Raw genomic sequence first — 23762 nt, forward strand, 5'->3', positions numbered from 1 at the left:
AGCCCGCAGTGTCCACACCCCATCTTCCCACTTGTTTTGCCCACACTCGCCGGTCTGCACCCCGGGCTGCATTTTTTTGAGGAAGGATATTGGGATTTCAAGTATTTCCCAGCCTGGGCTGAGCTTGTGGATGTGAGTTTGCAGTTCCATTCGAGAAACCGTAATAAAGGCACCGTGAAAATCGTAAATCACCATATAAACTCCTGATTTTGGGGCGAGTGAATATCTGTTTCACCCAAGTGTACGGTTCAGGACGACCCCGTGACACACGGTCACCGTGAGTGTTCACGGTAGGAAATCCAGGGCCACTGCGACCGTGAGCAGGCCCCGGCATCAGGTTCCTCGGATGCAAAGGAGAGACCGTCTCCCCGCATGTGGAGACCGTTTCCCAGGGTCGCTGGTCTGCAGGCGGCCCCGGGGTGCTCGCCGAGCACCGAGGGGGTGCGACCCCAGCCCGGCCGCGGGCCCCCGACTCCCGGCCCAGCCACGCTTCTGCTCCATCATGTGTCCACCTGCCGTCGGGCGGGAAGCGAGAGCCACTCCGGTCTGAGCTTGGCGCCTGAACGGCTCACAGGGGAGAAACCAAACACAGAAACAAGCAGGCGCATCGCACGTCCGCAGAGGAGCCTGGGTCCCAGGGCCGACGTGGTGGCTTCGCAGGCACCGTGCCCAGGAGGACGCACAGCCCGCAGGAGGCACCGGGCACCGGGGTCAGCCCGTCTGGGGTCGCGCTGGGTGGTCCTCTCCCGCGTGGGGGGGCGCGTACATGGGGGTGCTGAGCGGCATCCCCGGCCTCTACCCGGGCACCGCCAGCAGCAGCACCCTGGTTCTGAGGACTCAGAGCTGCCTCTGGGTGTTGCCAGATGTCTGGGAGCAGAACCCCGGCCCCCAGCAGGAACCACAGGCACAGCCGCAGAGCACGAAGCTTGGACCCAGAGGGATCGGGAGCCTCAGAAGCCCGCGCCCTCCCAGGCTGGGGAGCAAGCCCCACAGGCCCTCGCACCCCTCCCTGCACCGTGTCCTGCCCCCGTCACCCTCCCTGTCTCCAGGCTCGGCGGGCGCCTTCCCGCAGGCATCTGCGCACATCCTCGGAGGTGGGCACGGCAGCCTGACCATTTGCGACACACGCGTGGGATCGCCTCGACTCATGTCCCTGACAGCGGCTCCCGGACTCATCGGAACGAGCGTCTCACTGATAACGGACGGTGCGTCACGCCCCCGGACTTTTCTACGGTGAAGCTATGCAGTACACCTGCACCCAGGGCTTGGAGCATCTAGCATCTGGGTATCTACGTATCCAGACTCTGATATAACAGAAGTAATTTAATTTACTTCTAATTTAACAGAGAACGTGAGTTCGATCATGACCACGTGTGCAGCCTGAAGGGCCGGGAAGGTGGTTTCTGGCCGAAGACTCGGCGCAGTTTGGGCTACGGATGAGACGACTGCGTTCACACACCTGCTGGGTTCTTGGAGATGGTACTAAAGTCTTGGTAGAATGTCAAACCAAAATTCTCCCTTCCCTTGGTTTACGTGGTTACTCACATTCCTGAAAAATTCATCGTGCGTTAAATCTGTGCAAACCACAGGCACACACACCCACGCCCTTTGATTTACATACAAAACGCAGAGTCAAGGCCTGTGTTGGACGGGGAAGCCCGTGCACGATCACGGAAGTGGCCGAGGCTTCGCTGGGTGGACTGTGCCCCACTGTCCTGAGCAAAACAGGCCGCTCGGGCCCTGGGATGCCGGGAACGCCGCCCGGGGGTGGGACGGCCGCAGCTGCGCCCCGTGTCTGTGACGCCCCAGAGCCGTGTCCTCCCCTAGGCCTCAGAGGCCCAGCTGCCTTGCTGCCGTCCATACCCCAGGAGGCACCAGGACGGGCGTCAGAGTAGAAACCGCAGACGTCACGGCTCACGACGTGCAAGTAGGCGATTGGGGTAGCCGGTGACCACTGCGTGCAGCCAACGCCCCACCGGATCCGCAGGGGCCGGTAGCTGCTGTTCAGAGAACGTCGCCTGGGTGCTTGCTCCCTGCAGACACAGAGCCACGGACTGAGCGGGGTGGACGTCCGCATCGGCCGGCCTCGCACACCTGCTGCAGGTTTTCGACACCGTGATGCACCAGGGAGGTGTATGGACAGGGCACGGCGGCGCCTCTGCGTGGCTCTCCCGTCCTGGGGTCGTCCGGAGGCACACGCTGTGGAACCCGTGACCTCACCCAGCTCTTCACTCTGGTTTACGCTCAATTGAAATTTTCTCTGTCAAAGGCTGTGAACTGGCTTAAGTCAGAAACAGGAAAAGTACAAGCTGGTCTCGCTGGTTACTTGATTCACCAGCTGCTGGAAAACAAACAAACAAACTTTACTTTTTTTTTTTTTTTTTTTTAAGGGAAGTGCTTCTGATTCACAGAAATTTTATGGAGCCGCCAACAGGAATGTGTCCTTGTGGCACGTCTGTGCCGCCAGCCTCCCGGCTCCCTCCCCAGGGCCCCTCCTCCAAAGGCCTGCGGCAAACCCAAGTGGGTCAGAACCCCAGGGGCCTCCCCCACGCCCCTCTCTGTCCACAGCTTCTGCTGACCTCTTGCTTTCCCCCCGCCGCCCGGGCGTCTTTCGCCCTAATCAAGTCACAATCCATTTTGCGGCTCTTCCGCTGCAAAGTCTCATCACTGAGACCTGATTTTTCTCAAAGTAAAGACAAGTATTTTCTTTCTCTGAGATAGGCCCCAGGTGGAAAATTCAGGAAATGCAAGCACGAAGAGCACTGACCGAGGAGCCCGTGATCAGCGTCCGTGATGACCCCGTCCACCCGCTGGCTTCCATGCCTCCTCGGGCGTCTGTTTAAAGTACAAAACCGTGCAGCGCAGGAGATGCTTCCACGTTGCCTCCTCCCCCGTGAACCTGTCTCCGTGGCCACACACGTGCTCTTCGGCGTGACTGTTGTGTGGGACCGAGCCGCCCACGTGGCATGACCTGCTCGGAGGTTCCTCCCTCACCAGTCCCTGGCACCGAATCTGACAGTGTGAGGACGGCCTCCCGGGAGCCTCGCCGCGGGGCCCGAGGCCGTCACAGGCCGTGCGCTTCGCATACTGTGCCCCGTGGACATGTCCTCAATCCTGTCTCCACCCGCGTGGAGACTCGCACACGGCGCCCAGCTGCGAGGAAAGCCCGCAGGGTAGGGGGCTCTGCCCGCGAGGGTGCCTGGGCGCCCCTGACCCCATGTGGCCCCCTGGACGCTTCCGTTCGGCGAGAACAACCCCTCATCACAGGCTCTGGGTCAGCCGCGCCGCGCATTCCCACCACGTCCAGCCGCTCGCTCCCTGTGGACCCGACCCACTCAGGGGCACGCGGACTGGATCCACTGGAGTCACGCCACCGGGGCCGCAGGGGCTGCAGACCGTCTAGACCCCGTACCTCGCCACACGCCATGGCTGTGCTGGAATCTCAGCGGATCGCACCCCCACGGCCTCGCATCCTGGCCGCCACGGGAAGCTGTCTGCCTGCCGGAGCGACGCTGCGGCCACGGGTTTTAAGGTGGTTTCCGTGGAGAGCATCACTCCTCCAAGCGGGCATGAGCAAGGAGGAGGATGGAGGGTTCTGGGGGAGGCGGGGTGTAACCCTTTGCAACAGAGAAGAGCCGACTCTGAGCACCCCCTCAGGTGGGACTCTCTCCCTTCCTTCCCCACAGCCGTGGGTGCAGACCGGGGGCCGAGGGCGGGGGGCTGGGGCCGTGCCCCCGCGCTGGCCGTGCCGCGGGCCTTCTCCACACCAGCGGCGGCCTGTGTGTTTTGCTCTTGTAAATGTGACCTCACCCGCAGGGGTCAAGGTGGCCCAGAGCCGGCCCTGGGTCTGGGGGTCACTGCAGACTGGGCAGGTGACCGGGGCGGCCGGACCCCTGCTGCTTGTGGAGGAGGGAACTCAGCTTCCGTGGTGGGGGCCGAACACCAAGGTGCCAACCGGCCACCCTCGGGCTGACTGAGCACAGGGACCCCGCACAACCAGCATCACGGACCTGCAGCCTCACCGGCTCCGTTCCTGCCCCAGGGGTGAAGCCCAGTGACCCAGTCCTGTCCCCCCACCTGGCCCCTGCTCTCGCCTTCTTCATACCCTCCATCCTGGAGAACTCTCCCCCCCGCCCCGCTCTCCGTCTTCTCAAGGACAATTTTAATTTCCTTTTGTACCAGCAGGGAATCCATCTAAGATGCAGGCGGCTTGGTTTCCCCTGTGCCGAGGTTACAGGTGCGTTTCCCCTCCAGCCGTCTTCGCATGTTGTCACGTTTCCATGTTTATGCATCAGTTTAGTAGCGGGGAGAACACCACGATGACACGCGAATGTCCTTTTAGGATGTGAACGACAGCGCCAGGAAGCATCCCCGGGACGCACACGCTGGGAATGGCGCCTGGCCGCCGGGAGCGTGTCTTCTGGGAATCTCAGGGCGCCCGTCCCCCCAGGACCCCGGGCATCTTGGGGACGCCTGACGCATGCATGTGTCTGTTCTCCCCCAGGTGCCTCAAGACGAGTGGGCAGGGTATCCCACGGGCGCCAAGGACGAGGAGATCCCCTGCAGGAGGATGCGGAGTGGGAGCTACATCAAAGCCATGGGCGATGAGGAGAGCGCAGAGTCCGACTCCAGCCCCAAGACGTCCCCCACGGCGGCCATGCGGCCGGAGCCCCTGCTCAAGCCCATTGGACCCCGGCCCCTGGCTGACCTCCAAACGTAAGGCCGCCCCCCCCATCCTCCCCACCAAGGCACAGGTCCTGCTTGGGCGGTTCCCACCTCACGTCACCCAGAGCCGCTCTCCTGGCCAGTGTCCCCGTCCTGTCTGCGGGTCCTCAGACCCGGCCGCTTGCCCACCAGCACATTGGGGTGGGTGTGTGTGACGTCATCACAGGGACGTGTCCTTTAGCACAGCTTTGCGAGGACGCTGGTGGGCAGGGGCTTTGTCTGCAGGGCAGAGGGGGGTATGGTTCCTGAGGACAGTGGCGTGTGCTTCGCAGTGTTGTCCACAGAGAGTTCGTGGGTGTCCAAAGTATAAGCGGGAAACGTTGGGAAATAGAATATTAACACGACGGGAACACACGACTCTGCACGCGTGCTGCTGCGAGTATCTGCTCCCTCCAGGTGTTTGGACACCGCCAGGTTTAGGGCTGCCTACTGCTTGCAAAATGCACAGAAGCTCCCCCCCAGGTCACCTGCTCCTCGTGGACTGTGGGCTGGAAGCCTCACCAGCCGCGGGGGTGGTGATGAGCCGATCCGCGCACGCTGTCCTCCTACCAGGGCGGCCCGGGGGGGACTGTTACCTGAACACCCTGAGGCAGGGAGAGTCCGTCCACAGCACTGCCCACGTGGGTTGGAAAGAACCCCTGGAGGCGAGCCCACGCCGGGCACACCTGAGCCGCCCAGGTCGGCCGCCTGCGGGAGCCCTACGGCTCGCCCTGCACCCCGCCCGTTGCCACCCCATGTGACCACCGGGCCCAGATCCTCCTCTTGGCATGTGGCCACAGTGGCTCAGTTGTTCACTGTGACCTGTGGCGGGAGGATGGAGCCCCCGGCCGAGCACTGATCTCGGAGTCACCCCCCACCTCCTGCCCCCGGCCTGGCACGCACGGGGACAGCAAAAGCCTGTGATCTCCCCCCAGAGCCCACTGAGCCAGTTCCATTAGCCTGCGGGACGCAGATACTGGGTGTCATTGGCCACAGGATCTTACTGGGCGCCGCGGGGCACCGTGTCTTCGCGGCTTGGTCTAGGTTACCCGCACCGGTCAGGCTGGGCGTGGACACAGGGTGCAGCGGCCGCCGGTCCGTGTCCCTCCCCGTGTCTCCGCTGTGCCCCACGCAGCGGGGGGGGGGGGGTCGGGTCTGCTGTGCCCCACGCGGATGGGCGGTCGGGTCCCCTGTGCCCCACGTGGAGGGGTGGTCGCCTTCCTCAGGCACCAACCGGAAGGGAGCCGCCCTGATGGCAGCAGGACATGCTGGAGGGAGAGCCGGGACCCGACGGTGCAGCGGCAAGGAAGCGGGTGGAGGCCGTGTGGCTGGAAGGCTGTCCCCAGGGCGACGCCAGCCCGACCCGCCGCCCCCCCCCACGGGCAGGCAGCCGACCCTGCCGGTGCGCCCACCCCTTCCCTGGGGCGTGGGAGGTCACAGGTGAGGAGGAGCGAGCGGTGGGCTAGCCGTAGACCGCCCTGGATGGAGAACAGCCTCCCCCGGAGCCTGGGCTCGAGCTGCCGCCTGCGCACCTGGTCCCGGCTCCGGCTCCCCGCGCTGCGTGTGGCTGCGGACCCGAACTGACGCTTTGAAGGTTGGTGCTTCCTGTACGACTGTGTGCGTTTAGGGCAAACCGGAGGGAAGGGAAAGAAAAATGGGCTATTTCCGCAGTGAGTGAGGATCGGGCAGTTTCAGAATCGGGAACTTGATGTCTGTGCCCATGGGATCCCCGCCTGTCCCTGCGCCCCAGCAACAAGCTCGCCTGCCGCCCCGTGTGCCCGTCCTCGAGCTGCCCTCGGGGCACTGAGCTCACGCGGCCCACAGGGGGCACAGGCGGTACCCACCCCGATGCCTCCTTGCCCAGACCCCCGGGTCTCGGACCGGGTGCCCGGGCGGCCGTGCTCACCAAGGCACCACCCGGTATACTCAGAATTCCCCCCAAAACCCCAGGGTGATGGAGAGGCCCAGGCCGCCTGACCTGGTCGTGCAGACACTGACCGTCCACACAGGGCCGAGCTGGACCTGCACACGCAGGCCAGGAGGGTTGGGGATGGGTAACTCGGGCGCCCAGTGCTGCTCCTCGTGCACATCCACCCCGTGCCCACCCGCCGCCCCCACACCCTGTCCGCCCTCACAGGGAGCCCTGCAGGTGGGCCGCGTGGACGTCATCCCACGGCCTCATCTTCCAGCAAGTGTCAGCGCATGGTCCTTTCCCCACACCTAACAAAAAGGGAACGAGGAGGGCAGGGCCCCAGGAGGTGTCCACGGGCTGGCTGTGGGGCATCTGCGGTGTGCATGGAGCTCCGCGCCGTGGGTTGATGTCCCGACATAGGAGCTCTGTGGTGGCAGGCGGCCATCACGGTCACCGACCCTGCCGGTCAGCGTCATGCACGTCGCCTTGAGATCCTGTACATTTCAACGTGATTCATTCATTCTCATTTTATGTGACATCAGCCACGCTCAACTATTGACTCAGGGCAGCTGTGACTGAGCCCATTGTAGGGGACAGACACCCCCCCCCCGCACCCAGAGACCAGGAACAGCACGTCACAGGTGTGACCACAGGTGTAGAATCAAAAGTAGTGACTCCCTCGCCCGGAGTGCGTGTTCACCTAAGGACAGTAGGACGTGCCCTTGGAGACCAGCAGGCATCATGGGAAGGCAGAGGGGACCTGGTGACAATGTGACCAGGTGGGCAGAGGAGCCCCCAGGACCTCAGGGGGGTGGATGGGGATCCCAGGTTAGCACCAGGTCCTATAGGACACACAGCCCACCACACACCTGTCGGTCACCACACCTGTCCTTGTGATGCCCCCACACCTGCTCCCCCCACCCAAGCCCCCCCTCCTGTGGTCCCATAGCACCAGGGATGCTCATAGCTGCTGTCAGGCAGGTTTGTGGATCATTGGAATCCTCTGGATCTGACACCTGCGGTGATTTCGTCCCTAGACCATCTCTGTTAAGTTTATCCTGTACCTGAGGATGGTGAAGCCCACCTGATAGTCCTCAAGGTTTGTTTGTCATAAGACTGAGGTCTCCATGTGCCCGAGCGGGTCCCTCCAGCCCCGCCGCACATCCTCAGCAGGGCTGACTCACGTTCCCCGGCGGCCGGTGGATTCCGGTGACCGAGGATTCAGGTGTGCTCAGCCCCCTGGGATTTGTGCTCCAGTGGGAAGGGACGGGCTCTGGCCGCGGAGCCTGGTGATTGTGGCTTAGGAGCAGCCTGGGAGCCTCAGGAGCACGTGCCTCCCATCGCAGGAAATCCCTCGGGAAACCAGCTGTGCCCGCACCCCCTTTTCCAGCTGTGCGGCTGAAGACCTGCCAGAAACCCAGGCCTTTGATTGGCCGTTATCAGCCCTTCACCACCATCAAATGTGAAATCCCTCCTGTAGAGAGTGGATTTTCTCCTGCGCGTTGCTCACCTCTTGCCACCGTGATTCTGTGCAACGCACCCTTGCCCTCCTGCTATTGACCAAGGAGAAAGCCGTCCTGTCAATAATGGGACACACGTCCTGCTTGTACACAAGGACGTGTACCGTCCCCTCCCTGCCTTCTCCAGAACAGCACATGAGGGAGAGGCTGCACCTCAAAGGAAGAATGAGGCACCAACCACCAAGATCCCGCACACCTGTCCTGGGGCCTTTGTGCACAGAGCCCTCCCTGTTGTGCCAACCCTTCGGGGCCTCAGACCCCATGCCTGGGACCGACCCATCTGTAGGTCAGACCTGTCTGCATGCAGACTCCTGCGGAATGATCACAGATGGAAGGTAGGGCTCAAGTTGCTACTGAATCCAACTTACTGGGTTCTTAAATCAGCTTGTATATTTATTCCTGTCGGAGATCACGGATTCACAGCATTTGGTCTTGATTATTAGGATTTTGATAATTTGGTTTTGATTATTAGGTAGACCAACTAATTTCGTGTTGGGGCCTTTGGCGTTTTGTTTCTCTTTTCTTTTTCTTTATTTTTTTTTTTCCTGGTCACTTGAATTGCAAAGTCAAAGCTACAACCACACTGAGCATCTCTGAGTCACATCGTATGAAGACAGTATTTTATATTTATGGAGAAAGGAGGCCTTTCTTCCAGGACGACTTCATAGGTAGAGATTTGCTCTGGTGGGTGTGAGTGTGAGGATCACATTGGCGGAGCACCTGGGTGGCCCTGCCCACTAAGTGAGTCTTGATCTCAGCCCTGGTTGTGATCTCAGGATCTGAGCTCAGCTGTGCATTGGGCTCTGTGCTCCATGTGAAGCCAACTCCCTAAAAATCCTATTGGTAGGTGTGCGTACATGACACGTATGTGTCCACATGCACACACGCGTGTGTGTGTGTGTGTATCTATGTATGTTGTGTGTTCGCTGACTTTCAGATGGAGAAGACATATCCAAACGTTACTCCACGGCGAGAAGCCACAACATAATGACGGATTTGAATTCATGGAACTAACAACGTCTTTGTAGGAAAAAGCAAACCAACCAACAAAGTGCAAGTGCTGCCACTAAGATAAAATGGTCATTAAGACCTGGGGAGATGTGTGGTCATTTAAATAACACACGTTTATATTCTTAATATGTAGACACACCTTACAAATCCATAAGAAAAAAAAGCAAACACTGAAACATAAACGTGGATAACGGCCAGGGGGAGGTTGCTCACGTACCTTAAAAATCCGCGGAATGCTCTGGAGAGTACTTAGCGTGTATTGAAAACCAGAGATGTGACCACTTATTCTGAAGAAATCCCTGGAAGGCACAGAACCACGGACACGCGTACAGCGATGCTCACTGTTTTGTTGTAAATCCTCATAAGGGATCGTCGGTGACCTCAAGGCCCAGGGGTGTGTGTGTGTGGGGGGGGTCTCAACTTGGGGAACCTGTGAGGACTAACGTGTGCGAATGTACCCATCACAGCAGCGCGAGGAACAGCCGGAGCCTGCCCCACGGTCCTCGGCTGCAGGACAGAGTGAATAATAGACATGCAAACACTGGGATGCCATCGATGGAATATTCCGGAACACTGCAGGTTTGGCATGAGGCCAACTCGTACGTGTGGGTGTGGTGACATCAGATTATATTCACTTTAAAAAGGAGCATGTAGAACGTGACAAGCCTCATAAAGCGGACTGCGGCTTGTGTAACACGGACAGGGATACAGGCGGTCGTGGCGCGCTCGTGACGAAACGGGAAGGCTGCAGGAACCAAGCGGGGTGTGTCTAGGCCGTGAGGGGGTGTGGGCAGGGCAGCCTGTGTCCCTCTGCACCATGGTGTCAACACCACCACTGAGCCGACTGTCACAGCGTGACAGGGTGACTCTTCAAGGCGGGGCATGTGCCACACGGGTCACTTCACCGTGTGGCCGGATGCTGGGTGGTCAGTACACAGAGTCACATCCAATGGTGTCCACTTAGGGCAGCACTTAGGGCATGTCTAGGAAGGCGGCATGGATGGAGTCGGTGAGCAGAATTCCAGGTCAGCCCGCAGTGTAGACAGCGGAAGGCCCGTCAGCTCCACCCTGCCGGGAGGAGCAGGCCCCCAGGACCAACAGGCTCTGTGCCGGGCACTGGGTCCCGCCGGGGGTTAAGCTGCTCGGGAGGCGCCTGTAGCTTCCGGGGCCCTCAACCCCAGGCATGCACACCGCCTGGCTCTGCCCGACGCCCGGGCCTGCAGATGGGGCTGCAGGAGAGGCCGCGCCCCACGCCGGGACGGGGTCGGAGTGTGAGCCCACCCCGCGGGCGAGGGGCCCAGCCCGTGACCCCTGCGTGCGCCGCACCCCCTAGGGGCAAGGTGGTCAGTGCAGCGGGCACGGGGGTCGGGGCCTGCAGAGGGCACACGGGGCGCCGGCGCCCCCACATCCCCACCGCCCCCACGGCGAGCACACGGTGGCGGCGGACAGAGCGCCACATCCCAGGCTGTGTGTGTGCTGTGGCCGCCGTCTGCACGTGGGGACCCCGCACAATCCAGACGCGGGAGGAGGAAAGCAAAGGGATGGAGCAGCCAGAGACGGGAGAGGACCGGACAGCGGCGCCGGGGCCGGGCGGACCTCTGCGGGCCGCGCAGCAAAGGCCTCCTGGCGGCGGGGTCGCGGGGGGTCGCGGGGGGAGCCGGCCAGGAAGGAGGCTGCGGGAACCTGCACACGGATCACGGAAAGGGGCGTCTCGCTGATGAGCTCCCCCGCAGGCTCTCCTGGACTCAGGCCGCGTCCGCCAACTTGCAGGTAGGTCCTCAAACATCACCAAATGGAAACGCGAGGACAGAAAGGGTGGGAACCAACATGGGAGAGAGCCAGCCGGGCGCAGGCCTGCGGAGCCTTCCTGGTGCCCACGCCCGACGGCCGGCCCGGAGCGCCCGAGGCTCAGAGGCCCTCACAGGTCGGGGTCAAACTCCCAGAAACCCAGGAGTAAGAGAAAAGGGAGGAGCCTGGGAGGATGGAAGAGGATCAGAGACTTGGGGCAGACCCTCGCCGTGGTGCTGTGGGAGCCAGGACCCAGGAGGCGCCGTCCTGCTGAGCCAAGGGGAGTCAGGGCCATCGGGAAGCAGAGCCAGAACGTCGCCAGCCAGCGCAGAAGTACCAGAGGCACCGGGGCGGGCGCCAGCAGATCCCCCGCTGACCCTGAGCCGCAAAGCCTCGTCCTGCGGAACCAGAGGCCGCTCACCAGCACGGACACGGCACGCAGAGGCCAGCGCTGCCCCAGGAGGCCCAGGGGCGCAGGCGGCTGCACGTCCCCATTCCCTGTGTTCCTGTCCAGGCAGCAAGAGGCTTCCCGCACCTGCTCCCCCATCGCTGCAGGTGGGAGGTGATGGGAGGAGGAGCAGGGGGCAGCCCTGCCTGCAGGTGAGCTCTGGCGTCCCTCCTGTCGGCACCTGCCCTGGAGAACGGAGCCCCTCGCTGTCCAGACACACGCTGGGTGAACTGGATGACTGATCGGTGACTGTCCCAGAACCCGCAGCCCATGACACGTGGTCACGAGGTGTCGGTCTACTCAGGACCCATCAGGAACGAGCGACCGAGGGTCCCTCAAAGCCACTTTCCTCATTTCCTGCGCCATCAATCTTGGCTTTTTGCTGTTCCCTGATCCTGGGACTGCATTTCGGGTTTGGGCTTGAAGTCTCCTTCGGACCACTGAGCTCCCGGCATCTCTCAAATAGCCGACCCCACGCCGACCTCCCCGTCAGCCTCCTCATTCTGACCCCGGGTGCCCGGTGATCTTGGCCGGGTCCCACAGCAGCCCCTTCCCGACCCAGCTCTGACCGCCTAGGGGACGCGACTCTCACAGCTCTGGGGCACCGGGTCTGCATCCCCACCCCCGAGCAGCAGCCAAGCCCCAACACACCGCAGCCCCCGGCACTCCTGGGCTGGGCTCATCCTGCAGAGCTCTGCTCAGGGTCGCGCCCCCCTGGGCGTGTCCCTGGGTCAGGTGCCCCTGCACAGTGCCCCCTACTACCCCCAGGCTTACCTACCACTACCACACACCTGTTGGCTTCCCCCGTGACCTGTGTCGCCTGTGAGGGGACAAACGTGTTGTGTGTCATTTGCCCTCACTGTGCAGCACATACATGGAATGGGTGAGCAGGGCTGGCGTCTTGTGACCGGCTTCCCAGGAATCCTGCTAATCAGCTCGACCCAGGAACTGCTCTGGAGAGCGCCCTCGAATGAATCATTTGTAAAGATTCTGAAAATGGGGGATCATCAATTTTAAAAACATGTGTGCAGCTGATTCGTAGCCGCCTGATCCCGTACGCTCCTCCCTGTGTGTCCAGAACAGGACCAGATGCAGGGATGGTCCGGTGGCTCTTCCTGTCCCAGGGTCCGGTGACCGCCAGCCTCGATCCCACCTGCACCTGGTTTTGTTTGCATAGCACCTGCCACACGCAAGAGCCCAGGCTGGAGACCAGAGTCCACGTCCTTTCTACACAGCGTCACATACGCTGTGGCACCGTGTAGACCTAGGGCCTCCTCGGAGGTCGGAGAGTAGATGTGCTATGTTCACCCATTACCCTCTCGTTGGGGGACTGCCCCCGAGGTCTCACTGCTTGTGCTGCTGCCAAGGAAACATCCCTGTGGTGGTGCCACTTCTGTGTGTCGCCAGGAGAGCATCACGGGGACTCTTTCGGGCAGCATCTGCCTCTGGGTCCTTGTCCTCGTCAGCATGGCTAAGGAGACTCTGGCCTGGTGGTAGCTCCAAATGAGTTTGATTCATGGGTTCTCTTGTCCCCTTAATCCATGAGCAGTTTCATTCTCCACGTCTACGCAGGCCTGAGGGGTGAGCATTCTGTGGAGGCGCCCCTATTGCCCAATTCCCTAAAAATACAGCAGGACACGATCTTAGTAGGATCGTCCTTCTGAGGCACAGCTTGGGAAGCTCCTAATTCAAGCGGTTGCCTCATCCCAGGTACTGGCCCCTTGGCAGACATCACTGCTGGTCCGGGCGTCCCTGGGAACTGTCGGACTTCAAGACACCAGGGTCTTGGAACATCCTGACGGACCGTCCCGTAAGGCACAGGATGTAGGCCACAGTGTGCCGCAGCATCAGGGCCATCCCGAGAAAGGGAGGAGGCCTCTAGGGGGAGGCCCAAGAGTGTCACCAGAGCCAGACCGTGCCTGTGTTGGTCTATTAACTTTCTATTGTTTTCTTGATTGCTAATACACTAATTTATGCTTCTGTTAATTTTTTCCCTATTTCCTTATAATTCCATTTTGTTGTTTCCCTCATTCATCCGCTGATTGCCTGTTTAGAAATGGGAGCTCAGAGTATGAGTATCCCTAAGGGCGTGTCTTTTGCGGCATCTCACACATCTTGACGCGTGGTGCTTCGGTCCTTACTGCATGGTGGATATTCCTCAGCATTCCCGATCTGCACTTTGCTCAGGACTGAAAGAATGAAGGAAGGAAGGATGCACTCACCAGGATACATAAGCCACTATGGACTATTTTTCCTCCTTTCAATGACTTTTTCAGACTTTTACAATGTATGATGTTTTTGAATATAGGTTGCATTTCCTCTTTAGGCCTTTTGGCGGGGGGCTAGGCTGAGAGATGTGCAGCAAATATTACCGTTTTTCCTCCCCCTCCCCTTTTTCCCATTTCTGATTAAATGAGCTCTCAATTTCCTCAGAAGCCAAGTCATTCCCACTAACTCTCAAAGCTGCCAGATGCACGTGTTCACTCTTCGGTCGAGGCGTGAGCTGTTTTTGGGGCACCTTGCTGCTACTCGCCTAACCCTGACGCGTGCCTGCCCGCTCGGAAACTGAGGCGTCTCCCCCCCTCCCCCCCCCCCGTTCTTCCGGCCCGTGACGGAGGTCGGACAGCCTAGCGGATGAGGATTGCTCACCCTCGGACGGTGACGGTGTTGAAAGCATCTTTCTCTGAACACAAGTCACTCTCTTCGCTGTTGTAGACCCCAAAGTGTCTGACCGCACGTGAGTGCCCCGGTAACAAGCCAGGGAAGGCCCCAGGATCCATCGGCCATTGAAAGGCTGTGTCCAGAGAACATGCTGAATAAAGAGGGAGCAGAGGCAAATCTGCAAGGCTCCGGGGCAAAATTAAATAACATGAAACCCAACATCCCAAATGTACTAAAGAGAATTAATTCTGTTGAATCCGTTGTCTTCTTTAATGTGCCATACAGAATGTATGAATCCATTCATTTATTCATCCAATAAGTAAGTGTGTGCTGAAGACTAAGTATATAAATAATTGTCAGATAAGTACATGAACAAATAAATGCAAATATTGCCAGGACATTAACTAGGCACCTGAAAATAAATAATCAATGATTATGGATATAATTTTCACAGAGTTAGAAAAAAAGTAAGGTTTTGATGAGCTAAATTATTTTTGAAATAAGTATTCTTATTTTTGAAGTAAGTGTAAAAATGTGGGTTTTTAAAGACCTTATTCATTTATCCGAGAGAAAGAGAGAGCAAGAGCCAGGGAGAGGGGCAGAGGGAAGGAGAAGCAGGGTCCCCGCTGAGCAGGGAGCCCCGCGTGAGACTCGATCCCAGGACCCTGGGTTCAGACCTGAGCTGACGGCAGACGAGCCACCCAGGTGCCCCGGGATAAAAATGTCTCTAAAATCTGTTTCACTGAGAAATTTGGAAATGTAAATCAGGCTCCTTTATATTAATTCCACTTACACAATCCTAAGGAAACAGACAAATTTCAATAAAAGATTCAGTAACAAATGAGGTCCTAGAAGAAATTCCAGTTCTTTGCTATTATTGGTACTAAAGAATCAATCAAAACTAAGTATCCATCAACATGCAAGGTGATCTAGTCACTGATGTGTCACCAGTGAAAACATTGCCAGAGAGGTTCTCGCTGTGTAGCCAACTGGCCACAGTATCTGCAGGGTCTCTGCACCTGAAACCCAACGCTGGAATTTTCACAGCACAGCTGCCAGGACCCTGGTGGACGAAGCCTCCGGTAACCGTGTTCTGTGTGCTGCTGCCCTGTGAGTGGGGCTGGGACCAGGCCCCTCGAAGAAGTGACCCAGGTGGCAGGTGGACATGACCCTGGCAGCCGGCCCTCATCCCAGAGCCTGCGAGGGCAGGAAGGGAAGGCGGAGGTTTGCGGCCGAGAAGGAGTGGACAGGCCGTTCATGGCCCAGAGATGGAGGGTCCATCTGATTTGGACTCCAGGAGTCAGTCCCTTAGGGGCTGAGGGACACCGCCACCTGCCAGCAGGGACAGGGACCCGTGCCCTACCTCTTGGGGCTGAGGGACACCACCAGCCACCAGCAGAGACAGTGACCCACATCCTACCTCGCTGGGCAGAGGGATGCCACCAGCAGGGATGGGGACCCACGTCCTACCTCCTGGGGCCAAGGGACACTGCCAGCAGGGACAGGGACCTGCTCCCTACCTCCTGGGGCCAAGGGACGCCACCAGCCTCCAGCAGGGACGGGGACCCACGTCCTACCCCCTGGGGCCGAGGGACCAGAGCCTGGGTCCGGCGCCGCAACGCCCACCTGATCCCGGGGTGGTGGGTCTGCAGCTCTCCGGGACTCTCCAGGTTGGTCATGACTTTATGCAGCGGATTAGCCAGAATCTCTAGAGAAACAGCGCCAGTAGGGCGCATGCACCCGTGTGCGTGTGTGTGCGTGTGTGTGCATATTCGTGTGCATGCCTGTGGGCATGCGTCTGCGTGTGTGTGTATGTCCGTGTGTGTGCGTGTCTGTGTGCATGCGTGTGCGTGCATGTGTGTGCATCTGCGTGTGTGTGCATCTGCGTGTGTGCATCTGCGTGTGTGTGCATGTCCGTGTGTGTCCATGTGTGCATGTCCGTGTGTGCGTGTGTTGCGTGTGAGTGTCTATGTGCATGTGCATGCGTATCCATGTGTATCTGCATGTGTGTGCATGTCCATGTGCGAACGTCTGCGTGGGTGTGCGTGTCTGTGTGCAAGTATCTGCGTGGGTGTGCGTGTCCGTGTGCACGCGTGTCCGTCTTCGTGCGTGTGCGCGACCACAGAGCGCGAGGGGCGGCTTGACGGAGCGGGCTGACATTGGGCGCCCCGGGCAGCGAGGTCCCTCCGCTGAGAACCCCAGGGCTGCCCAGGCCCCGCACAGGCCACGGGCTGCGTCCCTCGGGCTCCAGCGGTGTGTGCTGCGCGGGGGCGGCCTTCACGGGGACACCGCCCAGAGAGCGAGCCCCTGGAGTGGGTTCCTGCCCTGTGTTCTCGCTCAGGCATTTTCTAGACGTTCTGCAGCGGCACAGGTGAGTGTTGGCGCGGGCGCGGAGCCCACGTGGCGGCCGACGGCTGCTTTTGCGGCGGTCCTGAGCGTGGCTCCGAGGGCCCTGCGGCCGCGAGCGGGGCCGATGCACAGGGGCCCGTGCCCGCCTGGCCCGCTCCCTGGCCGAGTGCCGCCGAGCACCGAGCACCCCCGCGGCCTGCTCCCTGGCCGAGCACTGCCAAGCATGCGCCTTGGCGGGCCCAAGGGTGGGGTGCACGTGGCTTCCCCGCTGGGCACAGACGAGCCCCAGGTGGCAGGGCCGGGCACACGGGTGATGGCAGCTTGGCCTGCGGGGGCGGGGGGCGGGGGGCGCTCCTCCCTGTCCGACCCTGTCTTGTCCATCCCCCTGTCCTGTGCGGAGGGTCCTGGGGGGACGCTCCTCCCTGTCCGTCCCCCATCCTGTCTGTCGCCCCGTCCTATGCAGAGGGTCCTGCGGGGGACACTCCTCCCTGTCCATCTCCCATCCTGCCCATCCCCCTGTCCTGTGCTGACGGCCCCGGGGGTGGACGCTCCTCCGTGTCTGGCCCCCAGGGAGACTCGTTCTGCCCCCGGGTACCCTGCACCCCACCTGCACACACGCCCGTCGTGGGCCCCATCCCTTCTAGCCTTTGTTCAAGGCGCCCAAGCAGCCATCTCACCTGACATGGACGATGGAGCAGGAGACACACGACTGTTAAAGGACCCTGCAGCCCTGCGATGTGCATGTGCTAACGGTTCATACATTCTCCCTGCCCCGCTTGGGAGCCTTCCGTGTCCCCTTGGGGCAGCGGGCAGGTGATGGCCATCCAGGTGGCCCCTAGAGGTTCAGGGCTGAGCAGCACCCAGGCGTCTTGGCTCTGTAGCCTCCCCTTCCAGGGCTCGGGGCTGTGTCCTTCCATCCCCCCCGTGAAGCTGCCCTCGCACGCGGCCACCCACGTCGCTGTTCCCGCCACCGCCGCCGCCCGTTGGCCCCGGGAGAAGGAAGGGGGGGGAGGACAGCGAGGTTGGCCACTTCCCCCGCAGCTGGGCTGTGGGCCGCCGTGGGTCTGGGTCCCTGGAGGCCCCCATCTTCCCTCCCTTCCCTGCCTCACAAGACCCGCTCTGTGTCCCCTCTTCCTGCCACGGCCTCTCTCCCGGCACCACCCCACAGCCCACGCCCACCGCGTCTTCAGATCCTCAACTATGGGGCTTCTTCCTCTGGGAACAGGAGGCATAAATGGGTCAAAACCAGACGCCCTGAGTATCTGCTTGACCTGTGGGCTGTTGGCAACAATCGCTTCGCCAGACGTGCAGGTGCAGGTTCCTGCCGCCCCCGTCTGCCCCTGTCCTGCGCCGGGGGACCCGGGGCTCCTCAGAGAGGGGAGAGACACCCCTGCCCCCAACAGAGAAGACACGCTTGTGCGACCATGTGAGTGTTTGTGTGCATTCTGGAGCTCGGGCACCTCGCTGCCGTGTAACTAATTCTAACCCAAACTACAGGGTTGCCTACGAGGTGAATATGTCCGAAAAGGACGCGATGAAAGTGACAGAGTGTTCTGGAGAGTCCGCCCACCTGGCCGGGCAGAGGGAGGGTGCCCGGGGGTGGCCGTGAATGGGCCCGGAGTCCGCATCTCTCCTCCTGGACGGTCCAGCTCTCTCCCCCGGGGGCCTGGCCCCACTGCGGACACCGCACATATTCTCCGAGCAAACCGCATACTCCCTCGCAGCGACACTCGACCCCACCCTTGCCGGCGCCCAGACCCTCCCGGCTCCAGCCATGGTGGCCGCCCAGAATCTCCCCGCCGCGGCTTCCCCGTGGTTGGAGCTGTGTTGTTCCCATAGGACTCTCCTCGTCGCTGCTTCTCGCTGCCCTGAGGTCCACCGCATCCCATAAAAACCTCTGCGTGAGTCCCAAAGACCGTGACTATCTCCACGGGCAGTGTCTCCACCACCGTCTCAGGTCTTCCCAGGTCGGGGGCTGGGCTGACGTGCAGGCCCGCCCCACGTCATGTGGTATCCGCAGATGCCCCCCGCCCCCGTCTGCCTCCCCAGGAAGGCCTCCCTGGCACAGCGAGGTTGGATCCCAAGCATTGGTCATAAGGACCCGTCCAGGGTCTCAGATCCCCCTGAGGTGTCAGCCAGGGCGGCTTTGACTTCCTTCTCCACCATACGTGTCATCACAGGCTGACACTCATGGCTGGGCAGGTCACACGGCGAGCTCTGCACGTGCCATCTTCCCGCGTGTCTGATGCTGTGACTCTGACCTCCGTCCCCTGTGCTTTCTGCCGGAATCACGACCTTCTCAAGTGGAGGCAGGCGTACGTGCTGCTGCGTAGCATCCCCCCCCATCGACCGTAAGGATGCTTGTGACCCCCACAGGGCACACTCACGCTTGGACGGAATTGCCTTCCGTGACGAAGGAGCCTGCGCCTCTTGCTTTATAGAGCGGCAGGTCATTGAGTATTTAGTATATGAAACCAACAGTCAAAAAATATGGAAGGTTGAAAACACGGGAACAGTGTTTCTCTACTGAAGTGGGTGTGAATCTTAAGTGGTCCCTGGTGATACCCGCGAGGCAGGCGGCTGTCACCCGATAGGATGGGACGTGTTCTGCAGCGCAGACGGCGGCGTCTCGGCAAACGCCCGGGTCCTCCCTTTGCCAGACTTCACCCTCGAGGGCAGAGCACACGTCTGCTCAGCCTGACCCGCAGGGGGGCACCTAACCTGATACCTGATGGGCTGCTCGGAAGGAAACTGTCCCCGGGGTCAGCGGTGAGGGGCTGCGGCCACGAATGTGGGAGCTCTTGGCGACGTGCCGTCTGTGCTATAACTTGGCATCCCGGGAATCTCGTTTGTTAGGCTGATAATTTTCTTAAAATCTTTTTGCCTGAAAGTCCTCCAGAGCCGTTGAAAAACTTCAAGTAGACAAGCAGATTTCTATTTTGGAAAGATCTCTTTGACTGCGTGGGTACGATCCAGTGTTTGTCAAGGGAGGGGAGCCATCAGGGCAGCGGTGGGGGGTGACAGCAAGGGTCAGGTGCTGCAGGTGTCGAGGGGTAGAGCCCAGCAGGACGTGGCACGTCACGTGGTCTTCCAAAGGAGCCAGCCGAGGAGCCCCTGGGACTGGGACGGGGATGGGATTGGAGGTGCTTGAGGTGCAATGGGGCAGAGGGAGGCAGCCTGCCGGGTCCTGCTTCAGGCACGTGGGGTTTGGAACGGCAGAGACGAGCTGCGTGCCCAGGTCTGGGGACCGGGCAGGAGGGAGGCCGTGGGATGGCCAACCCCGCCGGCCGAGCACCTGCGCACCTCCGCCTCCCGGGCTGGGGAGAATCGCCGTCGTGCACCTTTGGGCTCCAGGGGCCGCGCGATGGGCTTACAGCCAGTGAGTGATGGTGGAGGGGACGTACGTTGCATCTTGATGAACCTGAGGCCCTCTAGAACTTTCTTTCCCTCTGCCATGGCGACTGGCCGTTTCTGGGTCGCAGCGGTTCCATCCGCCTGAGTTCCAGGGAGAGGACAGCATAGACCGGAGTCCCCAGATGGCTTACGGTGGGCATGTGGCAATGAGTGAAAATAAACCTGTTTTATTTGGAGCCAGTATTTTGGAGGCTCTGTTGCTGCAACATTACGTAGCCTGTCCTGGTGGACGCGGCGGAGATGTGTATTGGGAAATTATCACAAAAAGAGCTATGTGATGAATTCATGTGGGTGGGTGTGCAGGCCCAGCAAGAACATGCGGAGCAGAGGCGGGAAGCAGAGAGAAAGCTGCCTGCCAAGCAGTGTCCAGAAAGATGGAAGGGGAGACGGAGGGGAGGGGAGCGGCGCTGAGGCGTGAGGCCGGGGCCGGGGGCACAGGAGCCATGGAGGCACGGCGGCCGGGGGCGGAGCAGGTGCACCGGAGCAGCCTGGCGGGAGGGCCCGAGGTGGCCAGGAGATGAAGTAAGTGCCTGGGGCCGCGCGGGTTTCGGGGAAGGAGGACCGAGGCTGGGGGAGCAGAGGCAGCCGGCGGGGCCGTGGGTGCGCCCTGGGAGAGGCTGGGTGCGGTCAGCCCGTCGGACGCCCCCCGGGAAGGGTGAGGTTCAGGGCGGCAGGTGCAGGGCGCAGGGACGGGACACAGGGTGACGTGCTCGCGCTCTTGCTCACGTGAGGGGTACCTGCACCGGCTGCTGTCTGACTCGGGTGCGAGACGCTGTGCGCGGCAGTCCGTGTGGGGGCCCCTCCACTGGGCTCCTGCTCTGGGTGCCCGGCCACAGCCCCTGCGGCCTCCCTGGGCGTCTGCTCTGCTCTCCCCACCTGATCCGGAAGGTTCCTGCCGAGTCTGCTGGTTGCATAACCACCCCTCTTCCACATCGTGAGGCCTCTGCCCCGGATGACGCTGACCTGCACTCTGTCCCTAGCCTGTTTCTCACCCCTTTACGTTGCTCCACCTGTAAGTACCGAGTGCCCCGGGCTCTGACCCTGCCTCTCGCTCTGACCTCTCCTAACCGTCCTGCATGACCGTCTCCATGTGCACGGCCACAAATATGATCTCTACGCTGATTCCCCCAGAGTTGCATATTGACCTCTTGCCCCTGTCTGGATTCCACCTCAGTATGAAATGTCCCAGGGAGGGGTCTGCAGAGATGTCCGATAAGCATCACAACTCACTTGGCCCCAAAATAACTCTGGGCTCCCTGACATATCCCCGGTCTGCATGCTCATGGCCCCCTCTCAGGCACAGGACAGGGACTCCACCCCAGACCTCACACCGCAGTCCAGGACCTGGGGGACCCCCAGGAGGCAGTGGGAAGGAGGAGGAAGAGAAACGGGCAGTGAGCACCGCAGGGGGACCCACGCCCTCTGGGGACACATTGTTAGGCGTTTCCAATTTGCAGAGCTGTGATCATGATTCACAAGCAGTGAACAATTAGCTAAAATCAATAAGGACCCCAAATGGACTACAGACGCCAACGAGGTTCTTAGGCTCGAAGGACGTCACGGTGCTGCAGGTGGGGGCGGGCTGGGGAGGGAAGCAGCTGGGGACTCTCTGCAACATCTGACTCCACACTCTGAGGCTAAAGACCAAGGGGTCCTAGAAAGGGGGACCCCGCTTCGGACACGTGTGTCTCACAGGCACTTGGGTGAGCAGTTCGAACCACAGCTAATGACTAAGTACATGGTGGCTGACGAGACCCACGTGTCCCCTAGTTGGAGGAGGATCATGCAAATGGGGGAAGGGGAAAACTTGAACCCCGTGGTGTTTTGTGGGAGTCAGAGAGAGAGGTAGGAACAACTCGGTGTGCACGGACACGGGTGGGTCGATACCGACGTCAGCCAGACACGTACACACCTGTGGCAGAGTGTGCATGCGCGGCTCTCTGGGCGCTGTCTGCAGAGGGTGCGGAGGCAATGGGCCCTGGGGAGAGGGGCACCCAGCGCCCAGCACCGGGGTATAGCACCCACGTCATGGTCCCTAAACACCAGTCTCCTGTGAAAGGAGGTGTCTGTGCTCTTTGGAGAAAGGTCTGGTCCCGTGTGAGGCAGGGAACGTGCCGGGTCAGATGCAGTATCAGGCGGTCCCAGGAAGTAAGGGGTGTTAACATGGGAGGGGAGCAGGTCAGAAGGATGCAGACACCCCCGAGCAGGAGCTCCGGGGGCCGTGCCTGGGACTCCCAGCCGGCAAAATAAGACAGGTTGGGATCCGTAGCTCATGCGTCCGGCTGACCTGGATACGTTATTGACGCAGCGGGCAGCTGGGGAGATGGGGCAGGACAGCTGTACCGATGGCAGAGCAACCGGGCAGACAGCCCCGGTGTATTCACTGGGCCCGCAGCGAGGGAAGGCGGGTTTCCAAGGGGAGCACTCGGCTCGCCGCTGAGGAGACACCCAGCACCCCCGCTGGTCCTCGTTGGGTGAACCCTCACCCCTAGGACCCGGGGCACCTCTTTATGTCTCTCAGGAATAAATAAATCTTAAAAAAAAAAAAAAAAGCAATAAGCAAACTTCTTGGGATGACCCCAGAATGGCCCCTGCCTCCTGAGCATGCCCCGCGTCCGTCCACCCCCCGGCCCCTCCCTTGAGCCAGATGACCTTCCTGCTCCTGCCCATGGGCCAGCCCGTGTCTGTGCCCTGCTGCAAGCCCTGGCATGGGTGCTCCCCACCTCTGGGTGACCTGGCACCATCGCGGAGATGGATGTGTGTATTCTCAGGCCCTGCCTGTCGGCCGCTCTGGTCTTCATTCCGCAGATGTGCCGGCCTCGGGCCCGCTCCCAGGGGGACCTGCTCTTGCCTTTGCTCAGATGGCTCCTCTTCGTATAACTGATTTCTCCTGAGCTTTCTGCTTACGTGGCACCTGCTCGGTGGGACTGCTCCTGATCCCCCATCTAGAGCAGCGACCTTGTCACTTTGTTTTGGCTCATTGTCACTGTGTGCGGCTTTCTGGCTTGACGGTGGTCTGTCTCTCCCTTGTAAGCCCTTTCTGGTCACGCTCGCTGCCACTTCCTCGCTCCTGGGACAGCGCGTGCCGCGCAGAAGCATTCAGTAAATACTTGTCGAACAAGCAGATCAGTGGCCCAATGAATGAAGATCGTTTCAATGCCCGGCGTAGCTCCTGGCATGTATTAGATGCTCGATGCTTGTTGAGTGACCTCGGGCGCTGAAAGGAGCAAGACACCGTTCTGTGAGAAAGCATTGGATACTGTTGGTATTTGTGAGTCAGGACGTACGGTGGCTGCCACACGTCATGAGATCGGGCCTGGCAGCCTTGGGCGTCCGCTCAGGAGCACTGTGGAGAGGCTATAAGGCACCGAGCATTTTGGTTTTGAACATGAGACGTTCAAGCACAGGCGGGAAGGTCCTGGCTGATACACCCGACGTCCAGGCGGATGTGCACGAAGCGCGGGTCTGCGGCGGCTCGGACCTCGTCACTGCCACTCAGGGTGTCCATTCGGCTCGTGTCTGCTTCATGCAGACTGTCCCCAAGCCGGCAGCACGGCGCCCGGCCGCTCAGCTCTGCAGCACTGCAGGGGGACACTGATGGCACGGTTCGTGTGTTCAGGCGTTCGGTGCCCGGACAGCTGCTGTGCCCCCGTCTCTAGCTCTCCAGAAGCATGATGAACCCAAGGGGGGAGACCCCAGCCCCAGAGCCTGCTCGCTGCCCGGGAGACGCCCCATAACCGGACAGCTCCTCAGCGATCCCTGGGCGACACATATGGCGTGGTGGATGGTGATCGGTGCCGCAGGGATGGGAGCAGGGCTGGGGTCTGCAGGCTGGGGGGCTACCGCGGGACCCGGAGCACGGGGAGCTCAGTGTGTGGGTCTCGGACAGGGGCCCCCGCAGGAGCCAAGGCAAGAGCACGTTGAGGGAAGAGGCAGTGCCCTCTATGAGCAGAGC

General features: G+C 60.8%; 1 protein-coding gene across 1 annotated transcript in view; it reads left to right on the plus strand.

The window, feature by feature from the left end:
• The window catches only part of DLGAP2 (DLG associated protein 2), a 685607-nt gene that overhangs the window by 582215 nt on the left and 79630 nt on the right, over window positions 1-23762 (plus strand). Inside the window, exon 7 of the mRNA XM_055345374.1 lies at window positions 4505-4716. Within this exon, the coding sequence (XP_055201349.1) occupies window positions 4505-4716 (212 nt within the window). The remainder of the gene's footprint in view (window positions 1-4504; window positions 4717-23762) is intronic.

The sequence above is a fragment of the Nyctereutes procyonoides genome, unplaced genomic scaffold, assembly GCF_905146905.1.
Source record: "Nyctereutes procyonoides isolate TBG_1078 unplaced genomic scaffold, NYPRO_anot_genome, whole genome shotgun sequence".
NCBI classification, from domain to species: Eukaryota; Metazoa; Chordata; class Mammalia; order Carnivora; family Canidae; genus Nyctereutes; species Nyctereutes procyonoides.